This window comes from Macrobrachium rosenbergii, chromosome 44, assembly GCF_040412425.1.
Source record: "Macrobrachium rosenbergii isolate ZJJX-2024 chromosome 44, ASM4041242v1, whole genome shotgun sequence".
NCBI classification, from domain to species: domain Eukaryota; kingdom Metazoa; phylum Arthropoda; class Malacostraca; order Decapoda; family Palaemonidae; genus Macrobrachium; species Macrobrachium rosenbergii.
The window spans coordinates 23,243,004-23,267,969 of record NC_089784.1 but is presented as its reverse complement, the minus strand read 5'-3'; the positions used below and the strand labels follow the sequence as shown (position 1 = coordinate 23,267,969).

The 24,966-nt window shown below is 35.9% G+C and overlaps 1 protein-coding gene across 1 annotated transcript in view; it reads right to left on the bottom strand.

The window, feature by feature from the left end:
- The window catches only part of LOC136829559 (uncharacterized), a 59,556-nt gene that overhangs the window by 18,070 nt on the left and 16,520 nt on the right, over window positions 1–24,966 (bottom strand). The window contains exons 4-23 of the mRNA XM_067088405.1: window positions 24,382–24,460; window positions 22,397–22,538; window positions 21,800–21,968; window positions 20,526–20,684; window positions 19,352–19,510; window positions 16,049–16,405; window positions 14,822–15,085; window positions 13,778–14,491; window positions 12,779–13,279; window positions 8,777–12,277; window positions 8,462–8,575; window positions 7,757–8,004; window positions 6,914–7,030; window positions 3,638–3,796; window positions 3,126–3,167; window positions 2,710–2,830; window positions 2,302–2,415; window positions 1,955–2,068; window positions 1,230–1,474; window positions 686–790 (exon numbers count right to left, since the gene is read on the bottom strand). Of these exons, the coding sequence (XP_066944506.1) occupies window positions 686–790; window positions 1,230–1,474; window positions 1,955–2,068; window positions 2,302–2,415; window positions 2,710–2,830; window positions 3,126–3,167; window positions 3,638–3,796; window positions 6,914–7,030; window positions 7,757–8,004; window positions 8,462–8,575; window positions 8,777–12,277; window positions 12,779–13,279; window positions 13,778–14,491; window positions 14,822–15,085; window positions 16,049–16,405; window positions 19,352–19,510; window positions 20,526–20,684; window positions 21,800–21,968; window positions 22,397–22,538; window positions 24,382–24,460 (7,424 nt within the window). The remainder of the gene's footprint in view (window positions 1–685; window positions 791–1,229; window positions 1,475–1,954; window positions 2,069–2,301; window positions 2,416–2,709; window positions 2,831–3,125; window positions 3,168–3,637; window positions 3,797–6,913; window positions 7,031–7,756; window positions 8,005–8,461; window positions 8,576–8,776; window positions 12,278–12,778; window positions 13,280–13,777; window positions 14,492–14,821; window positions 15,086–16,048; window positions 16,406–19,351; window positions 19,511–20,525; window positions 20,685–21,799; window positions 21,969–22,396; window positions 22,539–24,381; window positions 24,461–24,966) is intronic.

Genomic DNA, 24,966 nt, shown 5'->3' with positions numbered 1-24,966 from the left:
TCAGTGACAACAGTAGCCACCGTTTATAAATATGAAGGCATTCCTTATTTGACTGCAACAAGGATAGAAATCCCTGTTGACTATACTGAAGCAAAAAAAAAAAAAAGTTAGGCAAACGTTGCTGTAAGATATCTAAACCACTTTGAGCTGTGATTCATATGAAAGAGAGAGAGAGAGAGAGAGAGAGAGAGAGAGAGAGAGAGAGAGAGAGAGAGAGAGAGAGAGGGAGAGAGAGAGAGATGGGTTACATGTGTATTTCTGAAGTCTTATTCGTATTTGTTTATTCACAGATTCACAAATTGCTGTCTTTCTTTGTATCGAGCGCTATACCTACTCTGTGGATGCTTGCTAGTCAAGGTTTTGACCAGTTAGCTGGTCAATAAGAATGTCTGCACATGATAATGATAGTAATTTGGGAATAGTAACTGAAATGTAAACTACCTTTTTAACACATCTGTCTAAAAACGAAAAAAAAAATATACAGTATAGAAGAATTCAATGTGCCTCAAGTAGGGTGAACTCAGGCCAGACTGTAGGATGCCATAAAGACACTACAGTATAAGTCCTATTTCTAGTCGTACTTAAAATTGTAATGTAAGGTTTTTATTTTTTATTTTTTATTGTATTTTTTTCTTATAAAGTTTGTTCTTGACTGGAAGATGTATTGAACTCTTCAAATCATTACCATCAGCTGGTATGATGAAAGGGCGTAGATGCTTCTTCTGTTAAACCAGACAAGGACGTCTTCGTTGGAGAGAGATTCCGTGTGCGATTCCCCATTTATCCAGAACTGGAAACGAAACAAGGTATATTTTGCACGTGAAAAGACACAGCCACTTGGACAGACACACATGTGCATGTGTATTCGTACGCACACGCGCACATAAATATGCACATATATGTCTTAATTTGTTTACTTATCATAACACGGAAAACTCAACTCAGATTAGAGAAAAAGTTTAGTTTTTTCGGAAGTTAGTTAAGAGGAAGGAAATTGGGCAGAAACGACTTAGTTGTGGCATGTAAGGAGTAATGTCTTCCACCATAGTTCGTTTACTGAAATTTTGTTCGAGACAGAAAACAGCACAACATTCCCTAAGATGAACAAATTCCATATATATCAATGACGTACAGACACAAATCGTTAAAACACATACAAAGAATTATTAAGAAGAAAAACAAAGACAGAATAAGGAAATAAATACCGGTTGATTTTGATTTTTTTTTACCTGATGCGTCCCTCTCCCTCTGAACTCAACGACGGTTCCGTTCGAAACCTTGAACGTGGTGTCCGAAACACAAGCCGGAAGTGACGTATAGCTGCGGCAGTCGACGAACTGAGTGGATATGCCGAACGACGGGTCCTCCCCCGTACCGTTTTGGGCGAGAGTGTGATTGCAGCGCACGTGCCAGTCGTACTTCGTCCCGTCGAAGGTACGAAAATGAGGGTCGTTGTAGACGGCGCATCGGGAGCCTGCGGGAGGAAGGAATGACGTCACCTCTCTTTCGCTTTCCCTTCAAGACAGAAGCCCTACTGTGGGCCTCCTGGGGAAACCAGAGGCTGATCTATGCGCTGTATTTTTGTCCGTGCAGCGATTTCGCTACTTTGCACGAAATTTTTAAGGAGTTTTATTGAATAAAGATTTTTTGCTTTGAGCTGAATGAATAAACTTATTAAAATACCCAGAAGGATTTGCAGTAGCAAGTTACATGAAGAGAAATGATGTTGAAGTATCCCGTTTGATTATTTTTTCGTCATTGTAAGGTCAGGCTCTATAAAGCTACAATTAACATTCTATCTAATATCCATCTAAATTATATCTGACATCCTATTTCCTTCTCTGTATACTTGCAGTACATGTTGACATACACGTATACGTGATTACATGAACATATTCATACAATCATTTCTGGGCCTACTGACAGACTGAGTAGCAATTCGTTTCTCACTCACAGACGCCAGAGATGGCTCCTGTTGCGATCAGCTTTCCTTGGTCGCACCTGAACTGAGCACAGAAGTCGTTGGTGATCTGGTCCTGGCGATAATGTCGCCCCTGGAAGGTGCAACCTGAAATTGTTGGAGGAAATCTTAGAAATTCGCTGAAAGCAAACGACTGCGCGACGGGAATCGTCTCATAATCACAGGACTAAAACAATTTCGTTATGTGTTTTTATGGAGGAGTATGGAAGACGAGGGAAATATTTTAAAGGAATCCTTATTTAGAGATAACAATAACTAATCCTAGCTCATAAATGATGGATCTTTAACCAGAAGAAATATTTTGAGGATCGACTAGTTACCTGGTATTGTATTTTCCTTGTCATGCTTTGCATCACCTGCGGTGTCGGTGACAGTTTTCAAACACGCATCCGTATCCCCAGCTTTGCAGGCACATAGATCCTGAACGCAAGCATCTGTCGATGAGATAATAATGTTCGAATTACTCTGTTCCACGAAGTTTTCCGTGATGATTGTCCAGTTACTAATCATGTTCATTTTATATACAAGCAGGAACAAAGGAGTTCGTAAATCTAGTCCTACTCTGTGTTAAAGTATTATTCTGAATATGACGATCCAAGCGTCAAGCGCACTACACAACAAGTTCTTAGCACAGGGAATCCAGCAAAGTAAAAACATTAAATATGAAGACCTCCGTTACAGCAACCTAATAAAAGGGAATAAGGACAAACTCACGCAAAGAAACTCACCCAGGCGAGCATGGAATTCCATATTTCCCAATGGAGCCTCAAATTGCGCAAGCGCATTCATGCACGTCGTTCTCTTGTTCACAATCTCTGATGCGGGTACTGACAGACAAAGATCAACCCCCTGCCATATAAGTGAAGTCTTTCATTAAGTAACATGTCACGCAATGATAGTGATAAACTGTAAACTGCACGAGTATACTGCATTTAGGGAAATATTGGACTGACTGTAGACGGATACACACTCAGACATATATATATATATATATATATATATATATATATATGTGTATGCATATATATGATATATATATAATTTATATGTACATATATATATATATATATATATATATATATATATATATATATATATATATATATATATATATATATATATATATAGTTATTATTTTGCTTACCTGTCGAGGACTCTCACACGTAAGGTTGTCTTGGATTGGTGTCTTGACGGAGAAAAATAAGACATATTAATTCAAAATATATTCTTAGATATAAATCAGAAATAGAAATGTAAGTGGACCTGGAGATTTTTTTCAAGATTAAAAAAAAGAAAGCAGGATTATTAGTAATCTTAAGGAATTCATTGGTAATATTAATTATAAACCCAAGACTTCAATTCAGTCATGTAGCAAAGCAATTTATATGCATATATATATATATATATATATATATATATATATATATATATATATATATATATATATATATATATATATAACTTTTACTTAAACACAATATATGAAATTGAATTGCTCAACCCTAATTACTAAAAATGCAATTTAAACAAACACAATGAATGAGCCACAAAGTCTAAAGCGACATTTAACCTATACAGACTTCTTATCTCACGGTAGATATAGCATATGGGTCTAATTCGATCTTGAACTGAATTGACAGTCTTTTGTTTTCTCACCTTCCACGAGTTCGCGAAGACTTCGAGGCTCGACAGATTCCCGCTTCGACTTACGAAGTCGTTGCCTCCGTCCCCGTCGAAGTATCCTCCCAAGCCGTAGACCTGCGACCTCTGTCCATAGGGAACGTGTACGTACACGGCGTACGGTCTGAGCTCCACCTGAAGAAGTTCAAGTAGAGCTGTGTCAAACGACGCTGAAAAGACTCATATGATGAGATACCTATGTGACGTGGGAGGTCATGCAGACTGCTAGGAAGTCAGTAGGATTTGACGGTAAATTCTCTGGTACCAGAGTTATGATAACAAAAATAAATCGGTTAATACAGTGTTATGAAAACTGTTTATTTCGTCTTCCTTTGTGGCTCTCTCTCTCCCTCTCTCTCTCTCTCTCTCTCTCTCTCTCTATCTCTCTCTCTCTATATATATATATATATATATATATATATATATATATATATATATATATATGTATTTTTATCACATCACCGTGATTCATATACAAGCATTAAGCTACAAACGTCCTTTAATATCTAATTCGCTCTACCGCGGAAACAATATATTTTCATATATGTTACCCGAAGGGGAATTTTTTTAGTTGATAATAAGTTCGTCGTCTCGTGGGCGAGACGACGAACTTATTATCAATAAAAAAATTCTCCTTCGGCAACATATATGAAAATATATTATTTCGAGGTTGAGCGAATTGATATTAAAGGACGTTTGTAGCTTATATATATATATATATATATATATATATATATATATATATATATATATATATATATATATATATATATATATATATATATATATATATATATATATATATGCTGTGTACAGTATATATACAGTTCCCGTACAGAGAGAGAGAGAGAGAGAGTTGTTTTTTCAGACGTTAGAAGGATCCACGCCGAAGTCTCCGAAAGCTACAAATTACAAAGAAGGAATGACACTCTAATTCCCGCCTTCTTCAGGCTCTTCATAAGTCCCGAAGCCGAAAGACCCTTGGGTCCCAGTGCTTGGCTTTATGCTTAAATCTCATATTCTATTCCATTCCATTCCGTTCCGAAGAGCTAGCAGATCCTCAAGATCCCAAGACGCCAAGAGAAGCTAGGCGTCTTAAAATTCTATATATATATATATATATATATATATATATATATATATATATATATATATATATATATATACAAACAAATATATATATATATATATATATATATATATATACATATATATATACTGTATATATATACATATAATGTATGTTTTATATGTATATATATTATATATATATGTATATATATATATATATGTATACATGTATATATATATATATATATATATATATATATATATATATATATATATATATATATATACTGTATTATATATATTTATATATATTTAGAACTAGAACAATGAATTTTTTAAGAACACTCACCTATTAATGCACTAATGCTTTACATGTCATTTATTACTCTTTTTTTACACAATTTGACACGCCTTGGGACCATTTCTTTCATTTTTTGGCAGAGCCCGAGAACGATGAGATCTCACTCTACATTCGTTCTTCTGAATGCTTAGAAAATCCACGGGGAAAAAGTCGTCAGGGAGAAACTGACTCGCTGGAAAATGAGCGTTGTCCCCAAAGATAGAGGAGATATGTCGGGACAAGGCGGGGTTGGGGGTGATAAAGGCGGGAAAATCATCAGTGTAAAAGTAGAGTGCACGGATGACCTTGACGCTATCAGGTTTTACTTGTTTGAACCTAGTTCTATATTCTGTATCAGAATGCGTCGAAAATCCATGGAAAAAAAATCGAGGGTGGCGGGTAAATTAACTAACTGACAACAGAGCCCACGCGATAGGGGAAACGTAGGGACAAGGTGGGGAGGGAAACCAAGGCGGGATTGGCGGGTAAACTATCAGCGTCGAAGCATTGCATGAATGACCTTGACTCTATCTGGTTTGGCTGTTTGAACCTACTTCTATATTCGTGTATAGGAATGCTTGGAAAATCCATGGGAAAAAAAATCGACCGAGAGAAACTGACTAATTAACAACTGAGCTCTATCCTCCCCCGCAGTAGGGAACTGTCGGGACTGGGGTATGGGGGAAGGGGGAATCAAAACGGGAAAAAGATCAGTTTCTAAGCAGAGTGCGTGAATGACTGATTCGGAAATTTTTGGGGGTTGAACCTTGGAGCCGTCGGATGGAAATATTTCTCATAAATCACTGCAGCATGTCAAGTTCTTATACATCACATGATGACATAGTGCATGTTATTGAGTGCTACAAATAAAGTTTAAAGACCGTGATATTAGCCATTGGACCGGCCGTTAACCCTCGGACAATACAGAGCCTTCTCAAAGAAGGGGAAGGTTATAGTCCTAACCCCAAGTACTATTAACCTCGTGAAGAGAGGCCGAGGCAAATCCGACCATTACTGCGAGGCAGTTTAAGGGTCAAAATCCTGATCGCATTTGTAGGCCTTCAGTTCATACCATCCAATATTATTTCAACAAATGGCTTGGATTTGAAAGAAAGTATCTGCGATAAAGAATCTGGGTTTCACTGAAACTCGGAGAAAGAAGACTTTCTTGTGTTAATGTTCGCAAAGAATGGTGTTTAAATGAGTGGAAAAGTGTTGCTCACTGACGAATCAATACAGTATTTCACGTGATTGCTTGAAAAGGAAAAATTCCAGTCCGTTTAATATTTCCTAAAAATTAATAGAAACGGTCCCAGAGCGTATCACACCGAATGAGAAGAGTCATGAAGGGCATGCCAAGTATTTGTGCAATAGGTGAGTGTTCCATATAAATTTCACTGATATATATAGTACTAATATATATTTTGTATTTTTACAATTTTGTTTTCTGCACGGTTCGGTGTTGGCCTTACAATTGCACCCATAATGCAAAGTCAAATTGCAGGATACATGTACATACACACACACACACACACACACACACACACACACACACACATATATATATATATATATATATATATATATATATATATATATATATATATATATATATATATATATATATAAAGAATTGAAACTGTACCAAGTGTTTCCTTAGACACATGTTCAAGGCAATGAAGATATGCAGAAAATAAGTACACGTAAGTACTTGATATGGCATCAGTGTCTATTTTTCGCTTGGTGATTTCCTGTTTCTGGTCACGTGCAGTTTGTAATTATTTGTAGCAGTCAACGTCGATCGGTTTTGTAAACAAAGTAAACTTTTACAATTGACTCACCATAAGTCCTGAAGCTCCCATGGCCCTTATCCCTCCGTTTATTTCCCAAACAATAAGGCCGGTCTTTGCGTCATAAAGGCCTTGTCTTGCCGTGAAACGAAGGCCGTTCAACCAAAACTACGTCGAAAGTATGGAAATGAAAGCAAATATATTCATTAAAGTTATTATCCTTCAATGTTGAACAAATTAACAAGACGTTCTGATCTGCACCTAGACCAACTCTAGAAAGAGCCTGAAAAGATCTTAATCCTGAACCAAAGTATGGCGCTATTGGCGTTCTTAGGCTCCGTGGCAAGTGATGGTAAGGTATGCCTGGGAATTTTGTGGGGATGTGGAGCATTTCATGTTCAAGTTCATCATGTGCTTGGGTTGTCTGGTTAGGTTTCCTCCAGCAAAAATGATAAGAAAAAGTAACACCGAGTCTAGCTGTAGTGCCATAGCCCTTGGTTAATGAATAATATTTACTTCATCAGTTTTTGAGTGAAAAAAAAAAAACTGGCAATTCTACCCCAAAAGTATGACGTTTTAGGCATATTTCGTCTGAGGTAACTGTGCTAAAATGACTGTAAGTAAAAGCTAATTTGCCAGTGATATGCCATAAGGGACAGTGTGTAAAAACCCAGACGATTTTGGCCAAGCCCTTTCAGTGTTCTTGGATGTTAATCCACAATCTGAGAAGAAATAACTTCACAATACATTGTTATTGAAGTGGCAGTAACAAACCTGTTTAATATTCGAAAGTGTAGAAGCCCCTATAAAGTGTGTAGGCCAAAAACATTCTCGTATTTTGCTGGAAAAACAAATGTTGACAATGAAAATGTGAATATTATCTTTGTAACTCACCTGGCTCACATCTTTCTCCCTAAACTCCATGTAATTCTCAGGAGAATCTCTGAACACAGTTCCGCCAACACAAGAGGGACGATTTCCGTAAATATCTGGGCAATCTATAAACTGAGTGAATACTCCGTAAGTAGGTTCTTCGCTGGTTCCATTCTGAACAAGGGAGTAATTGCAGCGGGCGTGCCAGTCGTAATACTGGCCGTCTAATGTCGAGAAATGGGGATCATTGTATATTCGGGCTGTACCACCTGTTGGGCGAAGACTCTTTAGAATTCCCATGTGACTAATAAGTCATATTTAACAATATGAATCTAAACCTGCATTTCCTTTCATTTTAGAGACATGCTTTGCATAAATAGCCATAGGATGATTGTTATTATTTTTATCAGTAAGAGATGAACCCTATTCATATGGAACAGGCCTACAGGTGCCAAAGACTTGAAATTCAAGCATCCAAAGAATGTGGTGTTCATCTGAAAAAAATTCAGAAGATAGTAGGAGATACAGAAAGAAGAGGTCAATTATTAGAAAAAAGTTAAATAAAAAAAATTAACAAGTAAATATATTAAAAATGTTAATAGCTTGTTAAAAGTACAAGCAGAATTGTTTTAGGGTAGTAATGTATTACGTTTTCGCTTGATCTTGATTAAGTACGATAGAAAAGTTTTTTACTTTTACTACAGTATCCTCAGTTGAAATACTTACATCTTCCAGTAAAACGACCTGTCGGCAAAAGTTTTCCTTGGGAACACTGGAACTGTGCACAAAATTCATTTACTATGCTGTCTGGAGCAAATTCCCGGTCTTGATATACACAACCTAAAAAAATCACAGACTTAAAAATACTACTTTATTGCTGTCTAATATTTTGGAATTAAATAACACAGTAATGAAAATTCAGTTATTTTGGATGTTGTCATCAGAGATGGCCGATAACCAAATCTAAACAGGCCACGTGTTTCAAAGAAACAGAATAATTTCAGAAACTCTTTGGAGTGATTAACAAAGCGGTTTACACACCAAATCTAATTTTATCACAGACATCTCCTATGCCATCTTGGTCTTCATCCTCTTGGCCATTATTGCTGATTGTCATGCAGTTATCACAGGCATCTCCAATTCCATCCCCATCAGTGTCTTCTTGTGTAGGATTCCATATTTGAGGGCAATTATCACATGCATCACCAACTTTATCGCCAACAAATACCACCACCTGAGAATGCATGGTCTCTCTGTCTGTATCTGCTTGATCTTGATTGGGAACAAATGGGCAGTTGTCGCATGCATCTCCTAGTCCATCTCCGTCACTGTCAAGCTGGTTGTTATTTCCGTCATCTGGGCAATTGTCACACTCATCACCTACATCATCATTGTCTTTGTCCTCTTGATTTCTGTTGTTAATACTCAGGCAGTTGTCACAGGCATCTCCTATACCATCTCCATCAGAATCTGTCTGGTTACTGTTAGTAGTTCTGGGGCAGTTATCACAAATATCGCCAAAATTGTCACCATCAGAATTATTCTGGTTGGCATTAGGTAAGGTAAGGCAGTTATCGCAGGCATCACCAGTCCCGTCATTATCAAGGTCAAGTTGGTTGGCATTGCTTACATTCTTACAGTTGTCACATGCATCACCAACACCATCCACATCAGTGTCCATTTGGTTTGTGTTAGTCACATTAACACAGTTATCACAGGCATCCCCAATGCCATCATAGTCTGCATCCATTTGATTGTTATTCCCTGAAAATGGACAGTTGTCACAGACGTCACCCAGGCCATCTCTATCCGAATCTGTTTGAAGAGAGTTATTAAATGTTTTGCAATTGTCACATACATCTCCAATTCCATCTCCATCAATATCACTCTGGTTTTTATTGCTTATGTAGGGACAGTTATCACATACATCTCCTTTACTATCTTTGTCAGTGTCTGTTTGATTTGTGTTACTGATACCAGGACAGTTATCACACATATCTCCTATGCCATCAGCATCAGAATCCATCTGGTTGCTGTTGTGGATAACAGCACAGTTATCACATGCATCACCAACACTGTCCGTATCATTATCTATTTGATCTGTGTTGGTCACAGTGGGGCAGTTATCACAAACATCGCCTACCCCATCGCCGTCAATATCTTCCTGATTCGAGTTTTTGATCCTTGGACAGTTGTCACAGACATCTCCTACCTCATCTTTGTCAGAGTCAACTTGATTTTCATTACTTTCACTAGGACAGTTATCACAAACATCTCCAACATTGTCACTATCACCATCTGTCTGGTTTGTGTTTACCACCTTTGGACAGTTATCACATACGTCACCAACTCCGTCACTGTCAGAATCAATTTGATATCTGTTTGACTTTGTGGGGCAGTTGTCACAAACATCACCTAAACCATCCGCATCTGTGTCACTTTGGTCAGTATTATTTTTAGTTCTACAGTTATCACATGCATCGCCAACACCATCACCATCAAAATCTTCTTGGTGTATATTTGTTATTAAAGGACAATTGTCACACTCATCACCGTAATTATCGTTATCACTGTTAATCTGAGCAGGATTAAATGTGAAAGGACAGTTGTCACAAGCATCATCCAAACCATCATTGTCAGTATCAGTTTGAGTAGGATTATATACACTTGGGCAAGTATCACAGGCATCACCAATAGTGTCACTGTCTGAATCTAACTGAGCAGAATTGCTTATAAAAGGACAGTTATCGCAAGCATCGCCAGCTTTGTCACCATCAACATCCTCTTGACCAGTGTTTGTATTATTTGGACAGTTATCACACAAATCTCCAGTTCCATCAAAATCTATATCACTTTGATCTGCATTCCATGTTCTTGGACAGTTGTCACAAACATCACCAATGCCATCACCTATGAATACTTCTATTCCTAAAATGATTTCCTTGACATCTTTATCAGACTGATCTGGATTTGTAATATTGGGACAGTTATCACAGACATCTCCAAAACCATCATTATCTATATCCATCTGGTTAGAATTGGTAACATTCTTGCAGTTGTCACAGACATCACCAACACCATCTTTATCCATGTCTGCCTGATCAGTATTTGCTACATTTTCACAATTATCGCATGCATCTCCCACCCCATCACCATCTATATCTTCTTGTAATCTGTTTGGAATGCCGGGGCAGTTATCACAGGCATCAGCTTTGCCATCACCATCACTATCTTTCTGGTCCTTATTAGGGTTGTCAGGGCAGTTATCACACACATCTCCAACTGTATCTCCATCCTCATCCTCCTGGTTTGTGTTAGACACCTGTGGACAATTGTCACACACATCACCCAATCCATCTCTGTCAGCGTCAGATTGGTTAAAGTTACTATCATTAGGACAGTTATCACAAACATCTCCAATGTTATCTGCATCTGCATCCTCTTGATTTATATTGCTCATCATTACACAGTTATCGCAGGCATCACCAATAGTGTCAGAATCAACATCACTTTGATTTACGTTGCTTTTAGTTGGGCAGTTGTCACATGCATCTCCAACTCTGTCCGTATCTCCATCTTTCTGGTCAGGATTGGGGATACTCAGGCAGTTGTCACAAACATCCCCCACTCTGTCATTGTCAGCGTCTTCTTGATTTGTGTTCTGAATATCTGGACAGTTGTCACATACATCTCCTATGTTATCACCATCAGTGTCGCTTTGATCTTTGTTACTGATGACAATGCAGTTATCACACACATCCCCTATACCATCACCATCTTGATCTACCTGACTAAAATTGTTGGTCATGGGGCAGTTGTCACAAACATCTCCAAAATTGTCATTATCAGAGTCAGTTTGATCGAAATTAGCTGTACTTTTACAGTTGTCGCAGGCATCCCCAATCTTGTCATTATCTTCATCTTCTTGATTAGGGTTACTTATGTTTGGACAGTTATCACAAACATCTCCAGTGCCATCACCATCAGTATCCATCTGATCTGTATTGTTTGAAGAGATGCAGTTATCGCACACATCTCCTACTTTATCATTGTCTACATCTCTCTGGTCTATGTTGCTCTTGTCTATACAATTGTCACAAGCATCACCAACAAGATCCCCGTCGGTATCATTCTGATTGGCGTTGAAAATATTGACACAGTTATCACAGACATCTCCCACACCATCAAGGTCCACATCTTTCTGGTCTGTGTTGCTTTTACTTATGCAGTTGTCACAAGCATCTCCAACAGAATCACCATCAGTGTCCCTCTGATCAATATTGGTAACTGATGGACAATTGTCACATGTATCTCCTAGTTTATCACTATCTGAGTCTGTTTGGTCAGCATTACTTTTAGAAGGACAGTTGTCACATGCATCACCAATTCCATCCATGTCACGGTCTGTCTGAGCTATGTTGCTCTTTTGTGGACAGTTGTCACATGCATCACCTATACCATCATTGTCAGAATCAACCTGACCGGTGTTTGGTATGTTAGGGCAGTTGTCCAGCACATCAGGACTTCCATCTCTGTCAGTGTCTGGAAAAAGAATAAACAGATATTTAATACATGTATTGTCGTACCTTTTCTGGTCACTGCCAAAAGAAGGGAATTCTTTGCTGAAATCGTAAACAAGTCTGTTCTTTTTCCTTTATTCCAGCAATTAATTTTATATCCTAAGCAAATGACTCATATTTTCATATAGGAAGGACATGCTGATATAAAAACTGCTAATTGTAATGATCTAATAGCAGTCATTAATATTCTTATAGTCTTGGTCAGTCCCAATCCATATCTATTACAAAACAAATTCTAAAACTTATAGCACTAAATTACATTCCTTCTTATTTTTGACATGGAGATTCTTTGGATAGTTTTAAGTCAGAAAACAGCATTAATTATGCAGCCAAATAAATTATTTTACAATAGGATGGGGAAATAAAATATAACTTCATCTTCAGTTTGTGTAACTGCAAAATACTTCATCTTCAGTTTGTGTAACTGCAAAATACTACTGTAATTTCTGAAAATTCTACTTACCAACCCTAGCAATGTCTTCAATTATTATTGTAATCACTATGAACTCCTGTTGGGTTAGCTGCAACTCCAGGATGACCTCTGTTATTACCCTGATGATCACCGATATTGTGAGCTGTTGTCTGGGTGAGATTTTGTTGATGTTTGTTCTTTGGACACCAAGGTCTTTCAGTATTTGGTTGAGCTCCATGTTCTTCTTTTGTAAGTTACTATTTACACTCGTGATATTTTGGGTGGGACACACTTCTTCCTCAGGTTTTGTTTCATTGCTGATAATTTTGTTTACTGTCTTGGCAATGGAGTTACAGTACCTTGACAGAGTCTTATATTCAGCAACTGTTTCCATTATAAGGTTCGTAACACTCTCAGGTAAACCGTTATTGCTGTTTTTCATACTTTCCAGCTCCTCTTTCAAAGCCGTGAGACCATTTCTACTTTCCTTCAGTTTGTTTGTTGCATTTGGCATCACGTTCAACAGCTCTAACTCGCAGCTTGTGCGGGGAACTGAAGATAGAAAGGATTACATGAAGCACCGTTAGAGTTGTAAATACTGGGAAAAATAGTAGTTTATTAAAAACCACAAAAAAACAATATAATGAGGTAATTCACTATTTCATTTGAGTTAAGTATAGGATATAAACACGTGCTGAAAACTTAATCCCCAGCAGAATTTTCTAGACTTGAAACATTTCTCATGACGAGGGAACAGAATAACGTCAGAAATCTTAATTTAATGAACATTAGTCTGTTTACATATAAACAATCATGTTACTGAAGACTGAAAATGATTTCAGTTACTAAATGTTTGAGTGTGACTGCAGAATGTATTATCTAAATAGTCATTCTTACGACAGACAAAAGCTAATGTTAATGAAATTGTAGGTAACTATATCCTGCACCTGTTATTTCTTCTATAAACTGTCTACAGATTTCAAATCAGAACAAAAAATATACTGCTGTTGTTTCACCAACAAAGCCTCTCCCATTCTGCAGTGAACTTACCAGACGGAGAGGATGCCGTGGTTACTTCGGGATTATTTGATCCTTGATCCTGTGGCTGATTTGAGTCGTTCGTAAGTGAGCCTGTTACAGGCTGTGGCTTTTCCACAGGATTTTTAGTAACAGCAGAGCCATTAGCGTTAGTAACTACTGAGCCATCAGCATTAGTCGTTACTGAGCCATCAGCATTAGCCGTTACTAAGCCATCAGAATTAGTATCTACTGAGTCATCAGCTTCAGTAACTACTGGGCCATGAGCATTAGTCATTACTGAGCCTTCAGCATTAGTAACTAATGAGCCATCGGCTTCAGTAATCACTGAGCCGTCAGCTTCTGTAACTACTGAGCCATCAGCTTCAGTAGCTAATGAGTCATCAGCTTCATTAATTACTGAGCCATCTGCTGCAGTAACTACTGAGCCATCAGCTTCGGTAACTACTGAGTTATCAGCATTAGTCATCACTGAATCATCAGCTTCAGTTACTACTGAGCTATCAGCATTAGTCATTACTGGGCCATCAGCTTCAGTAACTGCTGAGCTATCAGTATTAGTCATTACTGAGCCATCAGCATCAGTTATGACTGAGCCATCAGATGCAGTTACATGAGAAATGCTGTTTGCCTCAACAGAGGCAAAAGAGGATGTTACGACCGAGCCATCGATGCTGGTTACATGACTGGTTAGTTCATTCAAAGTATTTTCAGTAGTGGCTATTACTGGAAAAAAGAAGCCATTTGTTATTGATGTAATTTTGTAAAAAGAATGTAAAAGTTGAGGAATGAAACTTTTCATCAATGAATAATTCTGATTAGAAGATATGAATTACAAAAGGGGATTCAATAAAATTCTGCGAATAATCAAACTTACAAGACAAGAAAATCATAATTTATTTTTTATTAGGTCATCTTTCACTTTGAATTGGGTTACTTATTTTAGTTTAGGATTCCACGTTTTCATTGAACAGCAGTTTTTTCTAGAATAGACGTTAGAAATTTCACAGACAAGTAGGAAAACTAACACGTAATAGAATAATTAATATACATTACCTTCAACGGGAACTGGAAGACAGCAGACGCATATTTTGCCTCCACATCCTTTGGGGTCAATATTGCCTGTTCCGCAGGCTTTCTTGCCATTTGAGCAATACCCACCAGCATCCTTACACGAGTCCCTCATCTTGCAAGCTTTTGCACAGCACTGACATTTTTTACCTTTGCACCCTTTCTCGATTATCCTCTCCCCTGGGTTGCATTGTTTCTTACAGATACCCTTGAATTTGCCACATTTTTTCTTGACCTTCAGTGCACATCCTGAGAACCGGAAAAGAAATGATAGTGTTATGTAGAGGCCATGTTTTCGTGAAAATGGATGTTTCTTACACATGGTGTTAGTTCACAGGGTTTAGACCACCGATGAATTGAAGAATAGGACATTGGTCAATGACCTTTTCATATAAGACTTCATGGGAATCTCTGTTTACATACGGGTTTCCTTGATAAGTTTCTGGACTATCCTACAGCCTAGTGTAGATCGTCCATGCATATCCCATGGAAATATTTAAGCTTTTTGATTGATTCATTCAAGTTCAAACGACGTATAGAAGGCATGATAAGGAGAAAATAAAGCATTCACACCCACAGCTTTCAGAACCTAATAAGGCAATAAATTACACTGATAACTTAATCTTGGAAATCCTGAGGACTAATTGAAATGTAGAACGAGAAAGTTTGTGCTGAACATATAATGGATTGATAAGTGATTTTTACTTTCTTTTAATTTAGATCTACACCGAGCTAGCTAGTATTTCATGAAATGAAAATCCAGGATTGAAAACAGGAGCGAAGAGAAAAATTTGCATTTTGGCTGTAGATGTCATGAAGGCGCTATTTCTTGTAATCATGTAATAAGGAAATAATAAAACACACAAATACGGACTTGCGAATGCACCCATACACTTGTATCATCTATCTGTCAATCCATCCACACATATATATACATACATACATATATATATATATATATATATATGTACAATATATGAATATATATATATATATATATATATATATATATATATATATATATATATATATATATATATATATATATATGTACAATATATGAATATATATATATATATATATATATATATATATATATATATATATATATATATATATATATATATATATATATATATATATATATATATATATATATATATATATATATATATATGAGAATCCCAACTAAAAATATGAGATGTTACTTACTGGTCAAACAGCAAGAGCACTGCCTTCCTCTGCAAACATTGTCGATGACCTGGGTCTTGCAATTGCTCTTGCATTTCCCGCCAAGCTTGCCACATTTCTTTATGTTCTTACACGTCGTTTTCTTCGAGGGTTTTCCTTCTGATCTAGAAGCAACCTTTTCCTCGTCTTTCTCTGTTCCCATTTTCACCAGTTTGGTCTCGTCTTTCGTGTCTTCTTCAGTTCCTTTCTTACCATTCCCAGGGTTTTTTTGCTTTTTCTTGTTTTTCTTGTCTTTGGTCCTCCTTCCATCTTTCTCATTAAATTTTGAGTCCTTCACCGCTTCGGTTTTCTTCTTAGGGTTTAACTTCTTATCCTTACCTGAATGAAATAAAAACTGAATGTAGGATTTTTGTATATGTAAAATTTTCTTCCAAAGAGATAATAAAAAAAAGGAATTAGCTTTTTCAGAGAAAAATTGGCGACACTATAGGAACACAGTTGGTTATATTCTTCGAAAATCACGACTCATAGGCGCTTTGGATATCTATAATTGTTTCTTGCTTGTTAGCAAGTGGATGTTAGGCGATCCTCACTCGCAGACTGAACGCTTCATCACTGACTGAAAATGATAGTATTGCCAGTCATGACAATATGACTGAAATAGCCAGAAATGCTGCGTCATAAAGCGAGAAATGTTTGAATCAAATAGCTTCTTGAGCCTAGAAATATCTTTGTCGGTAATGTTTCTCGTTGAATTGTGCGGCGAGTTTTATGCATTTTATAATGGAACTCTTCTTTAAACACGATAAGCTAATAAAAGAAAAAAAAACACGACAAGTGTAATTTAAACATCTAACGATATTTACCTAAATAAAGAGGATGAATTGCGGGACTCGTTATCTGTTTTCTGGGTACCTTCAGCAAAATTCATCAGTATTTATCAGTGACAATAACGAGTACTCAGGTGTGAGTACTCGAGAACGTGACGACGAGAGACACCAATGGTGCACGTGAGGAAAAACGCCACTCGCCTCATGATTCAGAGAGATCAACAGCTGCTGATACTGCTCTTATAATAATTACAATGTACACTCGTCCATATCAAACAGGTCGAAAAGTCAGGGGAACATGCGCGCTATGTGTAATAAACTAACCAGGCTAAGAGTAAAAAAGGTGATAGATAAACTATACCGAACAATGAGTTAATCCTGTGACAAACGAGTCTAATACTTGATGAGGCATTGAACCCTTACTGTACAATTCGTGCGCTAACATCAATAGCACTTACTTTATGGGCGCCATATAACGTTGAATAGAATGATAGGCGTTTGGTGTTAGGAAGTGTGGTTTTGTGACGCCTCCAAATTAGAGTAACAATATTACACCGCTGTCACGTGAACACGCGAACACACACACATAAGTATGTATGTATTTATATACAAATATATACTGTGTATATATACATACATATATATATATATATATATATATATATATATATATATATATATATATATATATATATATATATATACACATTACAGGTGAAAAATAAGAGACGGGGTGTAGGTCCCCCATCGGTTTCGACTTTATTTCTAGCCATTGACGAAGGAATGATACACAGTATTAGAAGTCACAAATATATATACTACAGTCCTTCGTCAATTGCTTAGATATAATGTCGAAACCGGTCAGGACCTACACCTCGTCTCTTATTTTTCACCTGTGATAATAAGTGATAAATGATTCACGTACAAAAGTGATTATAATCATAAATATATATATATATATATATATATATATATATATATATATATATATATATATATATATATATATATATATATATATATATATATATATATATATATATATATATATATATATATATATATATATATATATATATATATATATATATTTAGTGTATAAGTATATGTTTATATATAAGTATATGTTTACGTATATATAGTATATATATATATATATATATATATATATATATATATATATATATATATATATATATATATATCTTCACGCAGTCCAATTAACAGATCTCTCGCTTCGCCAGCGAAAAGAGTCTGAGATGTTCACATTTAGCCAGTTCATGACCGGCTAAATGTGAACAGTGAAACGTGACCTGGCAGTTATACGACTTCGGTGCATAACAACCAGAGTGATGGGGGTGGAGCTCGCAACCTGATTTCATAAGACTATACATGTACATATACATATGAATGTGTATGTACATATATAATACATACATACATACGAGATGTATATATGTATACTGTGTATATATATAGATATATATATATATATATATATATATATATATATATATATATATATATATATAATTTATATATATGTAGTGTTAAGTATGTGGATATAAATGTAAATAAGAAAACTGAGTTTGACAAGAGAGAAATGAAGATGTCATTTACGGAAACGGATTAAACTGTGGTCTGTGGCTTAAGAAAGTAAAAATGTACAGAATTATCAAGCTGGTAATAATTCTATAATGGTGTCATCGTCTCAGCAGGGAGTGCCTCTGGGTACAAGAGAGCAGGAAGAGGGAAACGGAGCGCTGAGAAGTAGGAGGAAATCAGAGGATTAGTGAAGGGAAAATGATATTTGATGAGATGTGGTTGTTTGACAGAGGAACAAAAGTTATACTCAGAAGGACGATGGAGAGGAAAAAAAAAGAATTACAATACAGACGTGAATTACAACTTTACAGAGATGAATATTACACAATACTTTACAGAGATAAAATATATATATTATATATATATATATATATATATATATATATATTTATATATTTATATATATATATATATATATATATATATATATATATATATATATATATATATATATATATATATATATATATATATGTGTGTATATATATATATATATGTATATATATATATATATATATATATATATATATATATATATATATATATATATATATATATATATATATATATAATATAATGTATTACCGTTTATGCTGAAAAGTGCTTTTTTTTTTAATCTTAGTAACCAACTAGATTTTCAAGCGTTTGATTGTACACCAGTGTTCCTTGGTAAACAATCTCCAAGAAGATGACTTGAAAACATGGTGAGAAAAGGTTATATTAAAAATCTGAGCGAATTACTTTACTTTTAGGCACACTGAAACAACTGGCGTATTATTGCTTTTAACTTTGCTAAAACAGCCATTGCTGAAGTTGATGTAATAATAACTGCAGCACTACCCAAAAGTTAAAAATCTTTAAATGGGAAAATAAATACATAAAAAAATACCTCTCTTGCAACAAATGCATTCCTTTCCCTTGCAACGGCCTTCAATTTCCGCTGTCTTGCACTTCTTTGCGCATCGTCCGCCGGCGTTCCAACATTCTGCTGTTTTCTGGCACTTCCCGGCGTTTTTGCGTTTTGAGTCTTTCAAAGACTTTTTCTTCCCTGTTCGAGAATAAGATGAGCAAATACTCTCATGTTTACTTTCATTCATAAAACGACTATTGTAAGGACTGATGCTCCCATGACATTAAACTTCGAATGTATTAACTTGATTAACAACTTACAGGCAGGGTCATCTATTCACTTGTAAAATTAACCCCACTGTCATAATATTCATGTATTTGTGAAATTCTTAGCATATACAAATGCGAGTTTTTTGAACTTGTATTTGAGGTTGTAGGTGTTAATGCTCTTTAACATGCTGGTGATGTCTAATTTATCTTATATTACCAATATTGTTTCATATTCGAAATTTTGACCGCGGCTTTTGTCACAGGGATTATACTGAAATGGTGTAGATTAAAAATAAGTCCTCAGCATATCTGATTGGTTGGAACTTTAAGATGTACAATGTCCATTTGTAGATTCGAATTTGCATCAGATGATTATAAAGGTTGTTCCTGAGTGAACAGAATTAGCCTGAAGGATACTAAGTTAAACACGATTTAGGGAAAAATAATACTAATATACACAGATCCCGAGTCAATAATTACTTAGAAGACTTAATGAACAGCATTGGTATCTTTTTGTAATATTGTGGTTACGTCAAACTTTGCTCGTAAAAATGAAGAAATTAAAAATATTACAACACAAGGATTGGCTATAGTATCTTCATGATAATTAAGAAACAGTTGAATTGCATCCTTCTTGGCCTAATTCTACAGCTAAGCCTAAAGATTGTTTATTCTTCATCATTTTCGCCATTGCTCAGCTCTACATACAGTTTGGAACACGCAAATTCCCAGATAAGCCAAATGATTTGTCTTGTCATTCTCATCTCTTCTATACGAGACAGGTGTCACTCCACTTCGTAATTTTGTAGTTGCTGTATTTAACCGGATTAATTTCTCGTCATTTTCACCTCCCCTGTATAAGAATTACTGTGTCAAAACGGGAAAAGCAAAGGAAAGTTGTGAAATGACCCTCAGAAAACGGCGAGGAAGATGACATGACCTACCTTTCTTGCAACAGACGCATTTCTTTCCCTTGCAAAGACCTTTGAGTTCCTCTGTCTTGCAACTAGAGGTGCACCTGCCACCAGCTTCCCGACAATCGTTCGTTGTCTTACATTTGGCCATTTTTTTGGTTCTTGGGCGTTTGGAGAGCTGCTTCTTGGCTGGTCGGGGGAAAAATCAGGACATAAAATTTGGCTTTGATATACTGATTTTATACTCTGTGTAGCTGTATTATTATTATTATTATTATTATTATTATTATTATTATTATTATTATTATTGTTGTTGTTGTTGTTGTTGTAGAAGCTAAACTGCCACGAATTTGCATTAGAAGCTTCCATAGTTCTATGTCCAGCAAGTTTTGTAAGGCGCTATTTGTAGCACCTGAGATGACCCAACTACCACAAACAGTGACAAAGAGACTCCGATTACCTAAGCAATACATAACTGAAAAAAAGGGAATCGTGAGTGCCCATAAATACCCCAGAGTTCGAGAGAAATTGTAAAGAAGGTGAATATCACATTCTTTCAGTTACCTTCAATATGAGAGGCTATGAGAATTTCTGGACAAACAACAAGCAAGAAGCTGAAAAGAAGTCTCTAATAAATAATACCTGATAATATCAATACCCATTAATGAACACCATACGAAAGTTATTATACTCTCACATAAGAAAAACTTTGGGATTTTGGTCGCTTTGTCAGTTACTGAGAACAACCGAAACTTCTGATGTTTAAAAAACAGCCAAAAATCTTAAGAATAGTTAAGTCACAAAAATCCACTAGAAAGAAGTTAAGGAGGACCTTGGAATGAGAAACAGGTATGAGGATTTTGACATAGACAGTTACTAACAACCGCAAATAGAAGCAGAAATGCATTTGACAATAGTAAAGGAGGCCTAAGTGGCAGAGCTACAATTGCTAGTTAGAAACGTAGGAATATTAGTCTACGAAGCCTCAAAGAATTCTGAAATAAATTAAGATTATAATAAAACTCGTACTGATAAAAATGACTACTCATGCAAACGGGTAACAACCACAAAAAACAAGAACTACAAATACACATTAAGGGGATCGAGGAGCTACAGTGGCATAACTTATTATTCCACCAATGATGCCAGTGATAACAATAATAGTCTTAACAAAACGACGACCTTCGCAATAAGCTCAGTTTTCATTCGAAAGAAGAGACTATTGAGGAGGAAAAATTTGCCTTACCAAAACCGAAGGAGCAAGAAAACTAGAGTAATGACAACAAGGTAACGATGATAACTACAGCATACCTCGCTTACAACAGACACACTGCCTTCCTTTGCATCGACCTTTGATTTCCTCAGTTTTGCAATTAGAGGTGCACCTGCCGCCTGCATCCCAACAGTCTTCTGTCGTCTCACATTTTGAGACGTCCTCGGTTCTTGGGACTTTGGAGGGCTTCTTCTTCTTACCTGGCGGAGGAGGAAATCATAACGACTAAGATTAGGCTTTGATAGCTTTGATATACTGATTTTTGACTCTTGAGCCGAATAATCTTACACTTAGTATGATAATAATAATAATAATAATAATAATAATAATAATAATAATAATAATAATAATAATAATAATAATAATAATTATTATTATTATTATTATTATTATTATTATTATTATTATTATTATTATTATTATTATTATTATTATTGAGGGAATGAATATGCCATATATTCGGCCTGGAATCTTCCACAGAAAAGGTATATATATATATATATATATATATATATATATATATATATATATATATATATATATATATATATATATTATATATGTATTAATTATATATATGTATTATTACTAATGTTTATGTCTTGGGCGCAGTTGAGCGACCACGTACCTTTAGCTTTCCTGCAACAACTCTTCCTCGCTGGGCAATCCAACTGATCAAATGATTCCTTGCACTCTGAAAGATTCCTTTTGCTGATGCATCTTCCTCCTGCCTTCCTACATTCTGGGCTCGTTGAACGTTTGGAGTCGTCCTACATAACAAGTGCAAAAGACGGATTTAGTGTCATTACAGTTATGAATGCAGTTATAAAAATGGGAGAAAACGCTGATGTTAAGACTTAACAAAGTTATGAAAGTGGGAGAGAGCGCTAATGTTAAGACTTAACAAAGTTATGAAAGTGGGAGAAAGCGCTGATGTTAAGACTTAACAAAGTTATGAAAGTGGGCGAAAGCGCTGATGCTAAGACTTAACAAAGTTACAAAACTAGGGGAAAGTGCTGACGTTAAGACTTAACAAAGTTAGAAAAAATGGGAGAAAGTGGCGTATACAGAAATACTAGAGAAAGTGACTCTGAAGACTTATGCAAAACGAGGGAATTGCAAATAGCTAAGACTTAAAAACACAGGATAAAGTAAGACTCTAAAGACTTAGAAACTGGAGTGAACATTACTTTGCTAAGTCTTAGAAACGGAATAAAATAAAATCATTGAAATTCACAAATAAAGGAATAAAGGACACTGTTAAGGCGTAGAAAAAGGAGAGAAAGGGATATTTTGAGATATAGAAATAGGCGAGAAAGAGAAAGTGCCATTTATTAGAAAGCGGAAAGAAAGGGACATTAGGGTGACTGTTGAATCAGAAATGGAGAACACAGCAACTTAAAATTACTCAAAAAGAATTCGATAAAAAAGTAAACTTAAGGATGAGAAACTGGGAGGAAAGTCTCAACTGTCAAGATAAAACAAAAGAAAAACATTGTAGTAAATGAACTAATTAAAAGTTATGAACTGACGAGATAGTGACATTAATAAAATCTAGAGTTTGTGGAGAAAGTGAAAATCTTTTCAGAAATTAGAGACGGGAAAGAGAGCAACAGTGTTCAACGCTAGGAGCAGAGGAGAAAGTGTAGCGGTGAAAAATTTGGAATACGCGAGAGAGGGGAAAAATGAGACACTCGAGAGGAATTGAACTTTAAAATTTATTTGCAACGGACAAAGTGGCACTGAAATGCAAAAACTTAGGAAAACTGACGCTGTCGAAAGTCAAGATATGTGTAGAAATTATCGACGTTAAAATTTGTAATCTTGTTAGAACTGATGATGCTAAAATTTAAGCAGTGGAGAGAAAGGGCCACTGTTAAAACTTGGATTCTGGAGAGAGGAATACACCGTAAATAATTCAGAAACAAGAGATTGAGTCACACTGTTAAAGGTTATGAAGTAAGGAGAATGTGACACTAATAAAAGCCTGCACATGGAGAGAAATTGGCTCTGATAAAACGTAGAATTTTGGGAGAAAGTAATACTATAGTATTATGATCAGGACAGAGAGTGGCACCGTTAAGGCTCAGATACCGGAGGAGAAACTACACTTTTGTTTTAAGCAAGAAAGAAAGAGACATTCTGAGACGAGAGAGAAAGGATCAGAATTTTAGGTGATATAAAATGATAATCTAAACATTAAACAAAGCTCTTGTGATCATCGACATCAAACAGCATTATTATTATTATTATTATTATTATTATTATTATTATTATTATTATTATTATTATTATTATTATTATTATTATTATTACTGGTTAGTTTTCTTATATATCACAATTATTCTGGGTAGATTTACCGTAATGTTAATGCCATGTCATTTGGATAAGACGCAACCTTTTTTAAGGGAAATTTCACATCCCACGTTGAGGAACCCTTTGGAGTTCGACAGCGTAGAGATAACCTGAATCAAAAACTAAACCCCGAGAGATAAGGACTTTTGAAGCAGAAGTCAAAGAAGACAAAAAAGAAGAAAAAAAAAAAGAGATCAGAAAAGACAATAAAGAAGACTAACTCTGAATCTGTACGGTTCCTTTCAAACAATATCTCACCCAGAGGCAAAGCCACTCTGTGAATTATTCCAATCAAAGGCTCTCACCTTCCCCTTGGCAACGACTATGGCGGCACAAACTGAAAACAGAAGAAGGAGAGGGACGAGGCGCAGCTTCATCTCTGCGCTCCCTTGGCGCGTTTCAAACAGAAGAAAGGTAATCACTGGAGGTAGTCCGAGGCACCAAGACTAAGTGATAGTAGCTTTACTTGTCTCGCGCAGAATCAGCTTCTGATTTCGACTAGCGAGAATGGAAACACAAGGCACTGTTCAGCAAGGCGGGCTGTAGTGATGCGCTTATCTATGCCCAAGTGCGAGAGCAAATGGTTGCCGGCGACAAGGCGCTACGATTATTTATATCGGGCAGATCGCGTAATACCTTAGTACCATAATGTTAACATCAGTTTTGCGATGGCTGGCCCCGTTTGAGGTCGTCAACTTTACACACAACATGTGTTTTGTAATTACTAGCACTCTTCTGTTCGCACGATACTATTTCTTTGTTATTTAAAATATTAGGAAGAGAATGTATTTAGTACACATCGAGAGATTGACTATTTTTATGAAGTCATAACCGTCAAATACT